Source organism: Corvus brachyrhynchos, unplaced genomic scaffold, assembly GCF_000691975.1.
Source record: "Corvus brachyrhynchos isolate BGI_N302 unplaced genomic scaffold, ASM69197v1 scaffold191, whole genome shotgun sequence".
NCBI classification, from domain to species: domain Eukaryota; kingdom Metazoa; phylum Chordata; class Aves; order Passeriformes; family Corvidae; genus Corvus; species Corvus brachyrhynchos.
In genome coordinates this window covers 1,986,956-2,007,084 of record NW_008236487.1, presented here as the reverse complement: position 1 = coordinate 2,007,084, position 20,129 = coordinate 1,986,956, and the positions used below count along the sequence as shown (strand labels likewise).

At 46.0% G+C, this 20,129-nt stretch overlaps 1 protein-coding gene across 2 annotated transcripts in view; it reads right to left on the bottom strand.

Moving 5' to 3' along the window:
* Nucleotides 1–547: 547 nt before the first annotated feature.
* The window catches only part of BCL2L13 (BCL2 like 13), a 38,326-nt gene continuing 18,744 nt past the window's right edge, over nt 548–20,129 (bottom strand). For both annotated transcript variants that reach the window (XM_008643996.2, XM_017726248.1), the window contains exons 6-7: nt 18,147–18,290; nt 548–7,818 (exon numbers count right to left, since the gene is read on the bottom strand). In XM_008643996.2, the coding sequence (XP_008642218.1) occupies nt 7,009–7,818; nt 18,147–18,290 (954 nt within the window). In that variant the 3' untranslated portion in view covers nt 548–7,008. The remainder of the gene's footprint in view (nt 7,819–18,146; nt 18,291–20,129) is intronic.

Here is a 20,129-nt window from a genome sequence, read left to right as displayed (position 1 = left end):
TGTGCAGGCAAGTTTCATGTAAATAAAACCACCTTTTCTTTCAGTGCCTACACCAACACGGGGGGAGAGGGGAAGCACAGAAGTAGTCTACACGTTGTTTTTGAAAACTGTACCATTTATTAAAGTGCAACCTGGGGGCATGGTCTTACAGCAGTGTCCCATTAGCAGAAGGAAAAAAATGTACATACCCTTTCACTTGAACAGACTATATTGAACCATGAAGCTGGAAAGAACTTTCTTGTCAAGGTGGAAATACTTTTATTAACCAAATGGCACACGAAGCTTTAGACAGTTTTCCCCAAGAGGGCTGCACTTGCATATTGGAAGGAACAGTATGACGAGTTCCTGGGATAATGGGTGACCTGACGAGCAGCAGGGTCTCTTCCCCCAGGCAGGCCTCTTGAGAACAGAATCCAAAATCCCTGCAAGTCTGTCACCATTTGCTTACACCCAGCAGCAGCCTAGCAGAAGAGATCCCCTAACCTGCACCTTCAGTCAGTCCCATTAGTCTCTGCTACTTAACAAATCAAGTGGCATTCTTTTGGTCTGAGTGGGATTTAGGTTTACACTTGAATAAAAGCTTATCCTGCAAGTTAAAAATGAGGACAAAGCCCCTACAGGTATAGCAGGAAGATGCATCCTCGGCAGTTTGTTGTGTCCATGTCGATAGTGTCCCTTGCCTGCCCTGCAGATACTGCAGGGAGATCAAAAGCAGCTTCCACTGGAAGCTAACAGGAGCTCCCCCACTTCTACAGCATGACCATAGACCTCTAGCTTGGAGGAAGCAAGTCAGCCTACCCAAGAGACTGAGAGAAGGTCAGCTCTATGTAGAAAAAAATGTGATAAAGTTACTTAAGGAGGTGGATGTGAGTGATGTGTTGTGGTTCCCCTGGACTTAACACTACTGACCCTTCCAAGCTGCTGTCATTCCCCAGCCAAGGCCTGGTTAGGAGAGGTCACTCTGTTGGACACACACTGAGTTCTGTTGCCTAGACCTGGCCCTGCAAGCTTGGTCTACCAGAGTCAAGTAGTGCTGGTTTAAATTTTATAAACATCCCCCCCCCCTCCTTTTTTTTTAATGGCAATACAGAGCTTGCACTTTTAAGCACAGGTACATACATGAAGTCAAAGCAATACTGTTCTTGCATCCCTCCTAGTGCTGAAATTAAGCAGTCCAAGCCAAATACAGTCATGCAGAGCTTCTGCCCTCACTAGGTAGAGCAGATACTGTGCTTCACCCCTCCATATTTCACAGAATCACATAGGTTGGAAAAGACCTTCCAGATCGAGTCCAATTTATGGCCAAACACCACCTTGCCAACTCAACCATGGCACTGAGTGCCAGATCCAGTCTTTTCTTAAACACCTGCAGGGATGGTGACTCTCTGGGCAGCCCTTTCCAATTCCCAATCACCTTTCTGTGAAGAACTTCTTCCTAATGTCCAAACTAAACCTCCCCTGGCACAGCTTCAGACTCTCCTCTGGTCCTGTTGCTGTTTCCTGGGAGCAGAGCCCGACCCTCACCTGGCTCCAGCCTCCTTTCAGGTACTTGTAGAGAGTGGTGAGCTCTCCCCTCAGCCTCCTCCTCTCCAGGCTGAACACTCCCAGCTCCCCCAGCTGCTCCTTGTAAGACTCGTGCTCCAGAGCCTTCACCAGCCTTGCTGCCCTTCTCTGGACTCGCCCCAGCATCTCTGAGGGGCCTGGGACTGGCCCCAGGACTCAAGGTGCAGCCTCAGCAGGGCCGAGTACAGGGGAAGAATGGATCACTGCCCTGGTCCTGCTGGCCACATATTCCTGATCCAGGCCAGGTGCCCTTGGCCTTCTTGGCCACCTGGGCACGCTGCTGGCTCATGTTCAGCTGCTGTCAGTGATAGCCCCAGGCCCCTTCCTGCTTGGCCACTGTCCAGCCACTGTGTCTCCAACCTGTAGTTTGTGTCCCCAACCTGTAGTTTTGCAGGGGGTTGTTGTAGCCGAAGTGTAGGACCAGGCACTTGGTCTCCTTGAACACTGTAGCACTGGACTCAGCTTATTGCTCCAGCCTGTCCGGGTCCTTCCCAGAACCCTCCTACCCTCCAGCAGACTGACACTTGCACCCAGCTTGGTGTCATCTGCAAACCTGCTAATGTTAAACTCAATCCCCTCATCCAGATCATCAATAAAGATACTAAAGAGGAATTTTTCCCATTGTGCTCCAATATGAGCAGACACAAATAGAGCCTGGAATGTGACATTCTACTGAAGCCCTGGGTTTTTCTGATGCCCATAGCCATCACAGCTGGGCTGGCCATGTGCATCTCTCCATCCCACTCCCCCATTTCACAGCAAAAGAATCTAGTAATGACACTCTCAAACTCCCTAACAGGAGCTTGCTCTGGCTTAGTGAATGAGAGACTGCAATGACAAAAGCATTTCTAGCTTTTTGCCAGAACAGCAAGATCTACCTTCCTAGGGCTTTGCCAGTACTGCCATACCTCTGTAACTGACATTAACTACAGCGAAGGGTTATACCCTCACATTATTTTATCTACTACAATCATTAAAATGGAAGAAGACCAAACTTCAGAAGCTTGCTTGTTTAGTGCTAATTAAATTTTTCGTTTGTGACCATTAGAAAGCATTGATTAGTTTAAAAATCCAGTCCCAAGTGTTAGCCTAGCTGTGATCGGTGCTATGTGGGAAGGAAGGAAATGGGATTCTGGCAGCAAAACTTGTCCTGTGTAAGAGCACTCAGCACTGCAGCTTCCACCTGGCCCTTGAGCTGCAGCTGCCTGAGCACAGCCCCAGGCAGGATGAAAAATAAAGCCCTTGCAGACAGCAAGGATGGATTCCTGTAACACTGACTTGCTCTCCAGAAGGCAAGTTAGGAAAGAAACTGCAACCACCACAACAGGCACTTCACCCCCAGCCAGAATTTACCAAACCCCAGTGCAATACTGAACAGAGACCACGCTTCTGCTGCATTGCCCGGCTCTGTGGTTGGGGCTTCTCTTTGGACTGGTGAGTACCTGCAGATTCACAGCTGAAAGGACAGAAAGCTGCACAAGTGCTGCTTCCTTGCCTCTGCTTGTTTTGTTGGGCCAGACCTAGTATTTTAGATTGAAGTAATTTTCAGTAGTTTTCAGCAGCCGAATTCCCACCATGAGAACCTCTACTCAGCATCCACCCAGACCAGTGAGAACCAAAACCTTGAGTTTTTAAGCTGCCTCTCTGTGCACCCAGTAATATTCCTGTTTGGGCCAGTTGAGCAGCTCAGCACTGCCGTGCCACCTACAGCCTCACAGCCTGGATGTTCTGAAGCTCAAGGGATGCAGGAGGCAGGAGCCACCAGGCTCCACCCAGCACCCAAGAGCTGCAACAGGCTGGGACGTGGCTCCGCATCTGCACTTTGGGCTTTTGGGCAACAGAGGAATCTGGGTTTCAGTCTTTGCTCTCAGCCTCTTGTTCCTGCAGTGCCAGCTTAAGAAAGTCCTTGCCCAGCTCCCAGCCACAGTGCCCAACTAAGCCCAGCTTAGAATTAAGCACAGCTGAATTTAAGTTGCACCTTATCTTAGAGAGAAAGCCTCTCCCCTGACAGCTCTTTATTGAGCGTGCTGCCCACTGCAGTTCCCTAAGTATTTGCCACTTTTTTCATAGATCCAGTCCTCTGCTGTTTTAGCATCTCACCTTTAGGGTATGCTAAGGATAAAGTGAGGACAGAATGGGTCTAAGGTAGATTATTTTGTTAAAGTAGAGGCCACTCGAGGACAGATATTGAGGCACTTCTGGGAAGGGGATAAGCAAAACAAGCAAAAGTAATTCTATATGCCCTGTTCTAAGTATATAGCTCCTGCCTTCCCTCTGCCAGCTACAAGAGATCCACTGAAGAGAGGCTGCATCATACCTTTCGGGGTATCTGGACCCTGCAGTTTAAGAATACTGTAATATACTTGAAGATGGGGGGAAGAAAACTTCCATTTTCTAATTCACACCTCTTAGCAGTGCAGCCTCTCACTCAGGTCTGTAAGAACGCTGCCATCTGAGCTTATCCACCCTTTGGTGACTTCCACAAAGCCTGTCCCAGCTCTGACCACAGGACTCCAAACTCTGACTCAAGTCACCCCACAGCTGACCTTGTTAACTAGCAGAGTGCTCCTGGAGGAAAGACTCATACAAGGAATTTTCTGAACACGTGGTCAGTGGGGTGGGGGACAAGAGGGTACAAAATCTTGCTGACTTGTCAAATCTGAAAGACCCTAAAAGGAGAAGAATTTTATAAAGAAAGGACCAAGCAACCAAAACATGGTGCAACTGACGCTCCATTACATGTAGCAACACACTGGATACTCAAGGCTTCTGCCTGACCACAAAAATGCCTAACACAGTAATCTATTTTCCTTACTGCTACTGCCACCTTCTCACTGCTGTGCGTGGAAGCTTTTTATTTCATGCCCCACTGGGCTCCTTGTGCCAGTAAGTTAGGAATTTCCTCCCTAGCCAGTCTGGATTTATTCTTGTCTATCCTCTACCCATCTCCACACTACTACCCAAACAACCACATCCACAGAAGAGATGAAGTAACACCAGCCCTGCCTCCATCCTCCCCCCGTCGGTTCACAACTTACCCAGTGTCCACAGACTCCATCTCTGCTTCAGAGTAACCTGCTGTGTGGCTAGAGGTGGGGATGTACCAAAAGTAGGTTCATCACCTTCAGTAAGGAGAGGCTGTAGGTTAAGAACAGTTCTCTCCCACAGAGAACGTGCCCAGAGAAGAACCCAAAGCCACCAGCAAAGCAGCAGGAGAGGGGCAGCCCTACCCTGACTGACCAAGCAATAAAGCTGCTCTTGCCACCTCAGAGACTGCAGCATTCCTCGATAAACACGACATGTGAAACGAAGCAAAACTGGTCCTGCATGTCCGTGACAGAGCATGAAGAGACCTCTCCTCCACGTGAGGGAAACTCCTGCAAGGGGCCAGGAGAGGGAACTGCTGTGGTGGGGGAAGGCAGACACCAGAGTATGTGGCGTGAAGAGGTCCCAGTGACCCATTCTGCGGACACAGGACAACAACGAGTACCAGCAGGGCACCAGAAAATGGCAAAAAAAAGTCAATCTCATTCAGCAATGTGGTAAAAGATTTGGGGTTTTTTTTCTGATAAGGCCAACCTACTATGTTTTGTACATGGAAGAAGAGCAATCGATCAACAGTACAGTCCAGAACTCCAGAGCTCCCAAGTTCAGTCCACAGCAGCAGTATATACATGACAACCCTTCCTCTTAATATTCAACTTCACACACACAGAGTTCAAAGTCCAGTAAGTTTTCTAAAAAATCCATTTCACAAAAGCTTAAACAAAAATAATTCCTCAGAATCTGACACATTCTGACTAACTTTCCAGCATCCTGGGATAGGAAAATGCAGCAAGAATATTCTAAAATAGAGAATATACTAAGATCTCTTCATTCTGAGATCCTGTAAGAAACAGGCTCATCAGGAGATGTACTCTTGATATGGTTATTTAGAAATAAAAGTACCTTATCTTTGTGCTTTGCGAAGATTCCCATAAGCTCATGTTTAGTTTTTTACATTATCACGAGTTCCCTTTCACCTTCCTCCATCTGGTCTAAGCCACAGTGCCAGCACCAACCCTCAGAGATGCGTCCACAGTTCTTCCTGGGAAGCCCACGGCCTTGCCCACGGAGCTGCAGGATGGACAAGGACAGACACACAAACACGCGCTGAAAGAGCAACGCTTGTGGCTGGATCCGACTAAGGAGCAGGGCAATACTTGCAGGGTTTCTCTCCACACACACCTGAAGTGTTGTGACTGCAGGAAGGGGCATTTCCTTTTTTGCCAAAGTAACTTGCTCATCCTTTGTGAAGCTGTAAGTTTAGCTAATTACAGATTCACAGTGGCAAAAGAAATCGCACTGAACACCACTCCGGGCCAGGTCAGGAAGAAGCAGATAGAGATGTTTAATGCTGTTTTGCTCAGTTACTAGAATCCATTGCTTTATATATCTGGGATTCTGTCACAGGCAAGACCAAGTGAGGACTAAATACACTCTGTGCTTAACTTGGGAAAGACAATGCAGACTGCAGCGTGACACAGCAGAGCGTCTAACATCTGAATTGCACTTGAGGCACTGGCCTTGCTTCCACACGGTTTTGCTGTATTTTTGCTGAATATACCCCAGATATCAGAGTACTGATCCCAATGGCACCGTGTCCAGCATGAATTTCGTACCTCTGATAACTGAAGAGTTGCAGTAAAGTGGGCTGGGCAGGAGCAGAGCAAATGGATTCTCAAACCAGCAAATAGCAGTGTCCCCCCCCACCCTCCTGGGCAGCACCTCTGCCCCAGGAACACCAGGATGCTCAGAGATAATACAGCTATAGAGAGGCAGCATCTTCACAGGATGGGGCTCCAGTAAACGTTAGGGGCCAAAACCGGTGTGAGCCAAGAGGTAAGAATAAGCACTGTCCCACTGGGGCTTAGGAGGAACCTGGAAGGTTATGAGGAGCAGTGCTGTACCTGAGAGGAAGCTGAGACAAAAGGGAGACCAGCCTCTCGCTACAGGACTCAGGTTGGCTAATGTTTGTTAGGAGGGGCTCAGGGGCGCAACAGGAAGTGACAAGACAGCACAGCTGCAATAGCGGTCAATCTGAGAAGCCAAAATCTCCAGGGGCTGGCAGCAGCTGGCTCTCCCCTTCCCCTGGGGATTCTCTGTTCCAGTTCCTAGAGTATGAGCACCCCTTTCTTCAGCACCTGCACTTAAGTTCTTAAATTTGCAGATTTTTTTTTTTTTTAAAAATACCCCCATACTTTAATCACGAAAAACCAGTCCCCGCCCCAATTCTACTAAAAACATGATTGTCCGTAGCTGGAGGCTTATTGAACAACCTCACCTCATCACCACTGAGTTACTCAAATGTCCAATTAAACAGCAGGCAGCTCAACCTTTAGGTAACACAACTACAAAAATTGGATGTGCTCTCTTCTCTCCCCCCTCCTCCTCAAGAGAGCTGCGTTACTTTTTCCTAAGCGCCAGCGCTACTCCGACTGCTACAGCCAATATAGCAACCGCAGCAGCCCCGCCGTACAGCAGTATAGATTTCCCTTCTGGCAATAGGATAGGCTTCTCCTCTGCAGCTGAGGATTTCTCTTCTATTTCTTCCAAATGGCCCTCTTTCCCCACTTTTTTTTCCCCTGGAAGCAGTATTTTCTCAGGTTCTGGTGCAGCCTTTTCTTCTGATGGGGCTAACTTTGGGACAGGTTTACTTAACATGGGGATTTCAGGTTCAATAAGCTCTTCAGCTGCTTTTCCCTTTTCCTCCTGTTTTGTACGCAGCAGTGCAGAGGGATGTGCTTTTTCAGCAGCAGCAATTTCAGGAGGCTTTGTTTCCTGTAAAGCAGCAGAGGTTTCTGGAAACGCTGCCTGCATGGTCTCTGCAGCGCCGGCTGACACCACCGCTTCCTCAATCCCCTCTGGTATCTCTTCCTTCTCCACATGCACAATGTCGGAGTTGGAAGAGTTGTTCTCACTCCTCTCTTCACCCCCTCCGTTGCTGTCCAGGCTTTTGACTTCTTCAGGATCCATAGCCACCTGCTGCCAGGACTCAGGTCCCAGGGACACTGGCAGGCTCTCTGTGTGCCAGCTCTGGCTCGCCGACAGGGAGACGGGCAGGCTCTCCGACTGCCACGACGTGGTCACCGTGGGGGACTCCGGGGGGCTCACCTGTCCTGAGTTGTCACTGGTCAGGATGTAGATGTCATTGCTGTCCTCTGCAATGAGCCCGGGATACTCTTCCTCTTCGGATTCCAAAGTAAAGACTGTTCCCTACAAACAAAAGGAGGACACAACATGTGAACGACGGCTTCAGCGTTCCCTCCCCTGTACGGGAGAACAGGACACCTGGAAACTTGGTGAGCTGGAAGAAAGATGAGAGGGGCTCTGCAGGAGCAGCAGCTGCCTGACCTACATTTCAGTAGAGACTACGGAACCCAGCTGGTCCTGCTGGCGTTTCCAGAGAATGGGACCTCTTTTATGAGCTTTGCTGGGAGCTCCTCCTTTCCCTGACACTACTTTATCACTGATTAATCACCAAAACACACCACATGGTCATCATTAACCCGACAAGATACTAAAGTCTGAAACCAAACTGCAACAGAACAAAGAAAAAGAAAGCAAATTCAGGTGCTCGATACCACTCCCCACTCCTTTCTGTGCAAGTGCTCTCTATTGCTTGTCCATTTTCATCTAACAGTGTTCCTCTTACATTAATTTTATCCTATTTCCAGTGCTATCTGAAGCCTTTATTTCTACTTTGTACCAACAAGATGGAATCTACAGTAATTCTAGTATTTTACTACCATTTTAGCTATTCTTAAACAAGTTTACTTTTGAAGACAGCCGTCATAACTTTGGCTACACAACTGAAGTTGAAACAACCAACCAAGCACAGACACCCAGAGACTGTGACAGGGTTTGCTTGCTTCTATTTAGCTAGGAAAAATCTGTAGGCATCCTGAAAATTTGACAGTGGGCTCCAGCTGGAGAAACTGCAAGTGTAAAATACTGATTCCCTGTGATCAGCCCCAGTTCATACACTGGGCTTGATGGTCCATGGTATGGAATATCCCTTTGGCAAGTTTGCATCAGCTGCCCTGGCCACGCTCCCTCCCAGCTTCTGGTGCCTCTCCTCACTGGCAGAGCATGGGACACTGAAAAGTCCTTGATTTAGGGGTAGCACTACTCAGCAACAACTAAACCATCAGGGTGTTATCAATGTTACTCTCATTCTAAATCCAAAACACAGCTCTGTACCAGCTAGGAAGAAAATTAACTCTATCCCCACTGAACTGAGGACAAAGAGATGGCAGCAGAGAGGAACCCTGAAGTTTCGTATGCCATATAATAGAAGTCTGTGAAACAATTAACAAAGATTCAGTAACTTTCTTGCTTGTAACAAAAATGATTTGAACATTCTAGCAAGTACTGCAGTGCTAGGAGCCCCTTCTGTGCAAATTCCAAGCTTTCCTGTACAGTCCGTCATAACAAAAATTCCATTCATTCTCCTTCTCCCTTCTGCATGCAATAGCTCTCCTAAAGCACTCGAAGCTTTAAACCCTTCCCAACACCTGTGAATTTGGGGCTTGATTCCTACCTATAGTTTCCCATTCCAAGACACCTCCTTGGTTGTTTCACAACTTTTTATGGATCCACACAGTGTCCTGTGTCAGGAACTGATCCCAGTTAAAAACAAGCACGCTTTTTATTTTGCAGAGATATTTTTAACCCTCAGCCCATGGAATTTTGGAAGATATTAGGACATGGAAAAAGGACTATTATAGAACACTTGCAAAAGAACTTTCCTTCATAAATGCTTTTAAACTGCTCAGGTGTGGGAAACATGATCCAGCTTGGTAAGATGTTCAGAAACTGAAGTGAAAGGATGCACAGAGTTCCTCAGGGAAAGGGTTAAAAGCAATTAAGCTGTTTACTAACCACTTGAGGATCACCACAAAGTCTTAATTCAGAATGCAATAAAAATGAGTAAAGCATTAAATTTGTAAAAATGTTCAGACACCACCCACATGCCAAACCCAAAGCAAGCTCTGCTCTGCAAGCAGGCACTGACAAGTCAAGACTCCAGCACCCTCTTGAAAGTCACATTCCAGTAGAAGAGCTCTTTTTTTTTTTAATCCAACTCAGGCTGTTAAAACAAAATAGAGCTCTACACGTAGGAGGAAGCAACCAGCATTACAAATTAAGGGTGATGGAAAAGAGCCAAGAAACTTAAGTAAAGGCAGAGGTTACTGGATCCAAAGAGACCAAGTACTGAGCTGTGTGGGCCAGGGCTGCTGTGCAGCGTGGGAGGACAGGACTCCACACACAGCACCAAGCTGTCCTGCTCCAGCAGACACTGGAGAGCAGCACAGCACAGGTCAGCCACTGTGGCTGGCTTCCACCACCCTGTGCTGAGAATGGACAGGCAGCCCGCTGCCCACACACTCTGAGATTGCACGCTCACTCCTCTGACCATCAGGTTTTGCTCTGGATGTTGTTAAAGTAGGCAATACTCTCACTGGAATATAAGCCACTAATAGACACCTACAATCGAAGCCAATTTTTTACTTCCACAGGTGACACAGACTCAGAAAAATGGCAATCAAACAATGAAATAATTAGGGGTAAAACCTGCAGTCTCACGAACCTCTGTACTATCCTCCTCTCTGGTCAGCTCTACACTTCCACAAATCAGGATGAATTTATTTCCTGTCCACACCACATCACAACACACTAGACTACATCTGTGGTGTGACATTAGAAGAAAGAACAGGGGCACACACCGCTGATAACAGCTCTGCTCTTAACATTCCAGTGGAAGCGTACCCATGCTGCTGTGACTCACTCAGCATGAGGCATATACCAAAATATTCCAAAAACACACTATGCTGCTGAGGATTTGTGAGCTCTGGCCATTGTAGCAAAAAAAGCACCAACAAGGGCTACATTCAGACAGCCTGAATTCCCCTGAAGTCACACACTGTGCACTGGTGAAAGCTTTGAGCCATGACTCAGCAGCCCACGGAGGGGAGGATGGAGCCACCTGTAGTCAGTGGGGACAGCGCGTACAGAGACTGCCCTGAAATTTAAACCATCTTGAGACTTCTAAATACATACTTTCACTGGAGATATGCTTCTCACAAAATACAGGTAAGATCTGGGCATAGGGTAATGCAGGATAAAGTGCTCTGGAGAGGGTAAGGAAATGAAGGGATGGTTACACGAGGAACAGGGGCAATCCTCCCCATTCCGAACACCCCGTTAATACGTGTGCCAACACTACACACGCAGGGGTTTTATTGTTCCTTTTCTCATGCAAACTGTGCTGACCTCAAAAGAGTTATCAGTTGCTGGCTCCCCATAAATCAGAGCCTTATGCAGCCTGGCTGATTCCTTTCTGTCTTTACAGACAATTTACCTTCCGTGTCAGTGCCTCAGGGACACAACTCCCCAGGCTTGGAGAGACAGATTGCCCGTGGCTGGGAAGGTTGGGGCAGAGCTGACACACTGGCAGTGGGTAATTCCAGCACTTTTTCGTTAAAAGCTTATGAAGCTTTAATTGAAAATCCAGACAGTAATAGGCATTATTTAGGATACATGATTAATATTTCTTGAGCTGAATTAAGATTTAATACGTAAAGTCAAGCGGATAAAGCTCGGATTTTGTGCTGGTTCAGTTGAGGTTTGCACTTTGGTGGGGTTTTTGCCTTTTAGAGCAGTTGCAATAAAAACTGAATGACATTTAGGACAATTCTCTTGATTCATCTACAGATGTGACCCAGAAGCAAAGCTCCAGCAGGCAGATTATTCCAGGACAGGATGAAACATGTGGAAGGATTTTTAATAACCTGAGGAGGCCTTATATAAGCCCTACACTTTAGATTTAATAGTAAGCAAGTAATGTATGTAAGCATTTCTTTATCTGCTTTGTTTATTGTAAACAGACAGTCTACTGCTTCAAACCAGAAAGATCATAGCTGCTCTTTTTCATATTTGCAGTGGGAAACTTGCAAACTTGGGAGTGCTTCTCCTCATCCAGCATATTTAGAGAACCACGTCAGGTGTGGCAGAGAAGCTCAAATCCCTCACTGCAGCTTCCTGCCACTCCTGATCCCAACCACTGCCACTTGAGGGAAGAGCTGGCACAACTTACGAGGAGACAGAGAACTGCAGACTTCCCTGCTTGGCTAGAACAGCAAGAATAGCCACGTGCCATGAGGCAGTCTTGAGGAAAAGATCAGCTACCAGAATCAATCACCATCCTCTGCCTATGGGGTTTGACTTGCAGGAATGTTCCACGATGCTTCTGCACGTAACAGGAAGCACTATTAACAAACGTGGCACACCTGCCCTCAGGAGGGGCTACAGCCAGTATGCTACAGGGTGAGCTACACTGGACAACTGCACACTGCTAAGAAAGGAAGGGAAAAAATGTCTGAAAGCTCTTCCAGTAATATAGTACAGAACTGATACTTAAAAACACCTGTTAACTTTCAATTATGATTTAAAGGCAGCAAACATAACAAAGCCTCCCCCAAGACACAGAAACTGACTCTTATGTTGTCTATATTATCTTTCATAGTTTTCTAATATGTCTATTATTAAGTGTATACAAACAAACAGACTCATTAACTACAGTATGTATTTGCTAAACAGCAAAACCTTTAACTAAATAATTCCAGCATCATTTATGCGAAGCTGCTTCTGGTGCCAAGAGATATATTCAAATCAAAATTCTGAATGTCTCAAAGATAAAAGCAACTCTTTTCTCTACCAAAAATAGTAGGAGTAGCAGCACACATTGCATCTGTAATGGAGATGTGATTAGACCGTGAACATAAGAGATCCCCATTAAGGTGTCCAACAGAGCATTTGCTGCATCTTAGAGCAGGCTTTGAATGCCCTGCCCTGTAAACTCCAAAGAGCAGGAAAATGCAAAACAACTGTGCCTAACTCCTGTTGAAGCTTCTTCTAGGGTTTGGTTTTAAGTGTTCTTAGAAGCTCTACTGGTCTCTCTGGTTCAGTTCTGAAAGTATAAACAAGGAATGATGTGGATAGGCAACTCACACAAAACCCATTTCCGAAGACACAAAAAAGTCCACCTGAAAAAATATACAGCCCAGCCACCTGTACACCCCAGACCCTGATTTTTTCTAACACAGGCAGAAATTCTGTACAGGTCAGAAAGTGCCACCAGGGGAAAAAATCTCCACGTTCCCTGGGCTTCAACCCCTCAACACAAAACTAAACAGAGCCATATAAAATCCCTGAGAAAAACAGTATCTTGAGGTTCAAGAGGAAATGCTGGCAGAACACATTATCCCAGGAGAGCAATAGTGGCTATCATAAAAATTTCAAACACTCAACTCAGCTAGAAAGTTTCTTAGGTGAGGGCACTGACTATCCCTGACTATCCCAGAGAGAAATGAAGTTCAAGAAGCGTTTGGACAATGCTCCCAGGCACATGGTGTGACTCAGGGCTTGGACTCAGTGATCCTTGTGGGTCCCTTCCAACTCAGGATATTCTATGCTTCTACAGCCGCTTTCCCCACACCAACAGTGTCACAGCAATGAGCACTAGGAACCCATTAAATGCACTTGTGCTTAAAATCCAGTGTCTGAAAAACAAGAGGCAAGGAGGGACAAACTGGCCTGTGTCCAGGGATCCTAAGACACCTCCCTCGGGGAAATAAGCAAACTTCCCACAACAACAAACTTCCCTAGAGCTGGGAATGTGTCTGTTTCATGATTTGTAGCTGTGGCAGAGGAGCAGCTGTGTGCTGGAGCAGGGGTGCCTGTGCCCAGGGATGGCTGCTGCGGTCAGGAAGCTTCACTCCCACGTGGCTGTGCCCAGGCTGCCGCTCCATCTGCTCCCTGTCTCCATCCCCAGCCCCATTATACCAAACCTTTTCAGACCCTCATGGAAGTCAGACCTGACAGCACCACCCGGCTAATCCTTCAGAGCAATGGATTATAAAGGAGCTGCTGACAACACTCAGATCCAGAACAAAACATTTTAAAATATAAAGAAGTCACAAAAAGCCCTCAGGCACTTACTGTGCCCCTCTGTTCATCCCTCTGAAACTGTCAAGATAGGTGGAGCCAAGAAAAAGAGAGTAGAGTTCTTACAAATAGGACTGCACTTTTTATTAAGGAGAAAAAAAGCAAAAAAAAGGTCGAGTGAACCACATCAAAGCACTCTGACATTGCAGCCACCACTCCCATTCCCTTCAAGGAATGCTTTAGCTAGAACAGCCTGCAGAAATGATCCTCTTCCATCCCTGCCTTCCAATACAACCTATACAACCGGCAGGAAGTCAGCACCAAAGCAACACCCTTTAAGGTTTCAGTCTTATGGGTTTAAAATGATTAGGTAAATTCAGTTTTTTATAGACCACTTGTTCAGATTTGAAGTTATTGGAAGGGAAAACAGAAAGGAGATCTAGTTGCTCTTTTACCATTTAATGTCCTTCAGCCACAGTGCCTAAAATTTTAAAAGAATCTATTACTGTACCAAAGAAGTTGCATATAAATAAAAGTGGACACTTCACTGCAGTATTCGACGATACAAGCATAAAGCATAGTTATTTTGAAAGGAAAACTCCTTGCTAGGACTCCTCTAACTAGACTGCCCTTTCCTGCATCTCGTGCCACATTAAACTTACTTCTCTCTCCTCCAGCAGAGCACATCTCTCTATTTCTGCACTGTCATTCCCAGGGCAGACACCTGGACTGCTGCAGAAGGAGATCTTCATCTCCAGAAGCACAAACTGACTACCTCTCTTCCTTACGATGACAATTGGCTCTTTACTCTCTTTCTCCTCCGGATTGTTAACACTCTCTAATATGTGTATTATTCAATCACCAGCAGCAAAGAGAACAACTAAACCAGCTGCAAAGCCCAAGACAAAACACTGGAGACACGGAGAAAACAGCTCCTCTAATGCTGAGACACGAAACTGTAAACACTATGCAGATTTCAAGCAAATTTACTTTTATTCCCTTCAGCACGGGCAGTTAACTAGTTAAATGCAAATCCAGGTCTGAACTTCACGAGACAAGACCCCTGGGAAGGCAGAGACAATTTCTGCCATGGGTCACAATTATAACTCCCAGGCTTGTGCTGAGAAGAAAGGTTATTAACTGCACGCTGATAAACAGGTTCAAACAAGGGAAAAGCAGAGGGGCTGCTAACAGGAATGGGAATCTGAGAGAAAAAAAAGGCAGCTAGCTTCCAAGAAATTTGACGCTCTTTCCTCCTTATAGGCATTCCCAGATACTTCTACACAGATGAAACCTAACCATGGAAAACAGGATCTGCAGGACTTGAGGAGAAATAAATTATTTGGGGAGGGGTGGGAAAGGAAGCAGGAAAAAATCCTTACCAACTGACTGGTCTTACTGTGCACTTTTCCAGGAGACCAAGAATTGCTTCTGATGCAGCAGCATTGAGCCACGGAGGAGTCAGAGAGAGCAAAAAGGCAGGGGAGGTACCAGGAGAGAAGGGAGTGGAGAGGAGGGAAGGGGAGGGAAGATGAGGGAAGGGGTGGGGAGATGAGGGAAGGGGTGGGGAGAGCATGTACACACTGCATGTCTGTTGGCTGAGCCCTAACATTGGTTTTGGGAAAGAAAAGAAAAAAGCTACTTGTTAATGAGGCTGGGTGTTGTTTTGCAACGGCTCAAGATGAAAAAGGAAGAAGGTCTTAGTAGGACGATTAGTCAGGAGGAAGAAATGTGTGCCCCCACATGTCTGTTTAGAGAACCTGGAATGCCCAGAATGCTTTTTGCTCCAAAAGAGAGGCCATACTAAGAGTCAAACAATGCAAGAGCTGCAGCCAAACCTGTCAGAGCAATTAGTGAAAGAGGGAGCATAAAAATATGCCAGCCATTCCCTCACCAACCAACCCACCAGTCCCACACTGCCACCAAAAGTTAGCTGAATTACCATTTTAGTGCCTGGAGGGAGAATGGGAGGGGAACACTCATTGTTCCAACACACCATCTCAGCACCCTATCTCTGTGGGACTGGCATGGAAAACCAAAATGCAACTTCTCATCCTCCGGTGTATCAAATTTCTCATTTCCCACAAGCCATGCCAATTTCTTGAAATCTGCACAGCTACCCAATTTGTAAACCTTTATTCCCTTGAGCTGGAAATTTTGCTTCTTGTCAGCTGTCCACCAGCCTCAGCCAGATGCTTTCCTGGACCCACAGGCCTCCTGAGCCCACAAGGGAACCTCAAGTCTCGCACACATGCAGAGCCCTGGGAGCTCCTCCAGCCGCACTGTGGCTGCACAGAATGATGCAGCAAAGGGATGACACAGCTCTGTACAACTCTGACTCCACAGATCTGCAGTGGGGCACAGGAAGGGCTCTGCTGACCCCTTACCTTTGACTGGCTACTCCCCTCCTGGCAAAGGCTGACCTCAATCCAAAAATTGAGGACGATCCCAAATTACATGGTGCCAAGGGATGAGACACTACAGAGCTTTTCAGGTCTGCCCCTGAAAAGCTGACTTGAAAACCAGACAGGCTATTCTTGCACCTTCTCACTTTTAAGCAAGCTCTTAGCAGCTGCAGGAAAGACCTATCTTCATACCACTCCAAAGTAACACAAACATTGAACCTCTTACTGTCACAGCAACACGAGTCACTGGAGACTCCCAGGTTTATACACTGCCCTTATGGCTCGAACAAACGATTACTAACAACTTGATCTGGCCCACGGAGCCCCTGTGGCAGATGCTTATCTTAAAAAATGCATACACTCCAACACTTCCTGTGGCTACCAGCCTCCCGGGCTCTTCCCAGCCCTTCTCAGAATACAACCTCTCCCACGCTGGCCCCATGCCCTGCTCCCAGCACTGCCATCCCACAGACTCAGAACAAACCCAGAGACAAGCCACAGGGTAAAAATGAACCCTTTCCTTACAGGGAAGAAAAAATACAATATAACCATATATTCCCCTTCCTCCACAAAAAGCCACATGCCCAGTGGCACCCCCAGCCCATCCCCAGAGCAACTCACAAAGGTTAGTGCAGCTACATTAATTCATCTGGAAAGGGTTTTCATCACCTTGTCTCTTTCCTCGCCTCTTGTGCTGTTTCAAAAATAGCTCTGGCTTGTTTGCTGCCCTGCCTGTGTCAGTCTGATTTTCTGCCTGGCTGGATGTGCACAGACACGCTCGGAGCCTGCTGGACACCAGCACCCGGATCTGTACATCCATGCACAGTCACCCAAACACAAAGCACAGCCTCCTCCCTCGCAGGCCGTGCTGGAAAACAGAGCACAGCCCTTTTGGAGGTCAAAAAACAAGGCAGAAAAGCAAAAAAGTACTGACATTGATCTGTCTAAGGGCTGCCAGTAAGGGCCTGCCCTGGGATGAAAAAACTTTGAGGTATGAGTGCATTTATCAAATGACCTAAGGTCATTTGGCTGCACACTGTTAGTGCTTCTGTTCCTTAGAGACAAACAATCCCTCCTGCAGGCCTTGGGAACTATCCTCCACAACTGCTGGGAACAGATAAAGAAGGTGCAGATGTGCAGAAATTCTGGAACAAGCTGCTCTTTAAAAAACCCTCAGGTAAACTCTTGAAATACAAAAAGCTTCTGAATGAGAGTTTTCCTACTAGCACTTTTTTTTTAATCACTGGGTTTTCCTGAACAGCTTTTCCTTTTAGAATGAATCAGCTTGCTGGAGCCATTTCACAAATCCCAGATTAATTCCATTCAAATCTGGCATTGCTCCCAAACCCAGTAATCTTAGGCTCAGCCTTCAAGACCCAGCTCATCAGCTGTGAGCTGCATTTCTGAAGTATTTCTAAATGAAACTCTCTCAGCACGCCATGACTCAGGAACACTGGTTACCATGAATTAAAGATTTCTACAAGGAAAAATGCAGCACAAAGAAATCCTGATTGCTCATTCTATGCATGTTCCCATACAGCTACAAAGTCTAATATGCATTAGCTATCTTATTATAAAAATAAGTTAGTACCTATTGACATTTCTGTATGAAGTGCTCCCCAACTACTGATCTGCTAAGAAACTCTCTGAAATCTAAGAAGAGGAAAAAACCCATATACCTTTTCCAGCAGTCACCAGAGGATGAAGATGCCATTAAAAAGAGGAACATCTTGGGCACAGTACCTTTTGTTACGGGTGTCTGTTTCCAAATGAAGCGCTCCATGGATATTAACAGGGAAGCACAAAGCTCACCATACTGCAACAAATTAGCACCTTAACACACTCTCTACGAAAATTAATTGTTATCTGACACCTAAGGACCTCTTCAATTTCAGCAGCAATCCAACAAACCAGAAGTGCAAAGAACTGGCACAGACTGCCTGGGAAATTGTGGAGTCCAATCACACAGGTCTTTAATATCAACATCAGAAATGAATGGGTGAAAGTCAGTTCTGCCTTGGAGCAGAGAAGAGAAATAGATGACTGCCCAAGATCCCTTGCTGGTCCTGACCCCCAATTATTGTTTTATTTCTTTTCCTGAGGCATTCCTTCTTGCATCTGCTTACTTCTAGCAAGCCCTCTCAGCTTTCACTCCTACTAGGATCACACTTAGAAATAAGGTCTTCTTACCCATCCTCCTTGTTGAATGATATAATCTGCAGAATAATCTTCTAGATATGTCACCCCGAAGTTCACAAGGGCACTCAGTGGTTCCTGGCCCCGTCTGGTCAACTCCATCAGAAATTGTTGTAACAGAACCAGGGGCACCAAGACCTTCAAGAAACAAGAGTTGTGAATAAATACAGAAAGCATTATCAATACTACTGTGCAGCTAGAACAGAATTCATGTGTCCGCAGAAAAGGCCTGAATCTTCAAGTCCAAATATACCAGGGACTATACACTTCATTTCTGAGAAGACACAAGGCAAACAAACAATAAAATGCACTAAAACAGAAGCACTTAACCTGCTAAGCAAAAACCCACAGTCTGAAATTCTTGAGAATTTCACAGAACTACATGCAGAAATGTTTTCTTAAGCCCCACTTTTTTCCCAACACAGGATTCAGGTAGAGAAGCAGAACAGGTCCAGAACTTGCTACCCCAGAAGTGGAAAGATGCGACATTGTAAATAGCTTGAAGGGATATGCATCCAAAAGCAAACAACACACTCATACACATCCTGGAACAGGAACACGGCACCAGACAGTCTGTTTAGAAGTTCACACTTGGCTTTGAGACAGGACAAAAACAAACACCTCCACCCAGCAGCATAACATTACAAACATGTTTAAAATGACAAACACAAAGCCCTTCCCATGTCAAATGCTCCCTCTGATGTCAAATTTAACACATACAGATTTTCCTCCCTCATTTCCTACTCCCATTCCTCTTTGGAAACCTTTTAACTGAATGCTCAGCCTTAACCTAAATTGCTCTGGAAGATGCAGGACTCTGCGAATCCACCTCCTTCACATTATCCAGTTCTAGACACTTCCTTCTGAAATTATGTTTTTGTTTGCCTAAACAACATGCAGTCGAACTTTTAAGCTCTAAATTTATTCTCCTAGAGCACACAAGTGGCCCTCTGGGCAATGTTTATATGCAGCACCTCGCCAAGGTCAGGAAACTGGTATGAACTGAAGTCATTAGCATCTGAAAAAGCATTATTATGACACAAGAGAATAATATTTGTTTTACTGCATTTTAATTGAGGCCACTGCACTGCACATCTATTCACTGTGCAGCCTGGAACGCTGTTTCCCAGCTGCACAAGGGAGATGAAGGCTCTACTACTGCTCATACTGAACTCCTAATGCCTCCTTCCTTTTCCAGTCTCTTCCCCCTTCAGCCTGGTTTTCTTTTCTGTAAATATCCTGCATTACTATTCCCAGAAATCACACCTTAGGGTGCAAAGCTGGAGGATGATGAATAGACAAAGTAAGCCGAAATTGAGATTTGTACTAAATTCATGGTGGCCTCACACTGAGCTTGACTACTAAAACCAGATGGGGCCTAAAAAATGCCCATAATCTGATAAATTTAAAATGCTCCAGCTGATTAGCAAAGGAGTCCAAGACTGTGGCAGACAGGTTATAGTACTGTTGCTCTGTGATGAACAGTTAACACTGGTAACTGTTAACACTTCAGTAGGAATGTCATGGTGCCAGAATTTTAAAAGCGTTGGGGTTTTTTGAGTTTCTTGCAATTAATCTCAACTTGAAGGCAGAAGAGGTGCAAGATCACAGTGCACAGATATAAGGAGCAGGTCAAGGTGAGGTGTCAGAGGAAAATTCAGTCTTTTTAGATCAAAAAAACCCAAGCTGTCAAGGCTAGGCATCTTTCAGAGGCTTTGGGCACACCCACATAACTCTACAGCAGCATGAACACTGAGATCTCAAAATATTTGACATTTACTGTAAGCTGAAGGCAAGAGAAACAAAGGCAAGAAAGGCTGCTTGGGAAATGAAGGGAGCTCAAACTCTGGCACAGTGAACATGATTGTTACCTTCTTCCTTTGCCAACCTGATGCCTAATTCGTCCATTCCCCCCAAATTCAGCAAGCCTCTTCAAGGCCTCAGAGTGAGGGACCAAGCTCAAACTCTAACATCCAG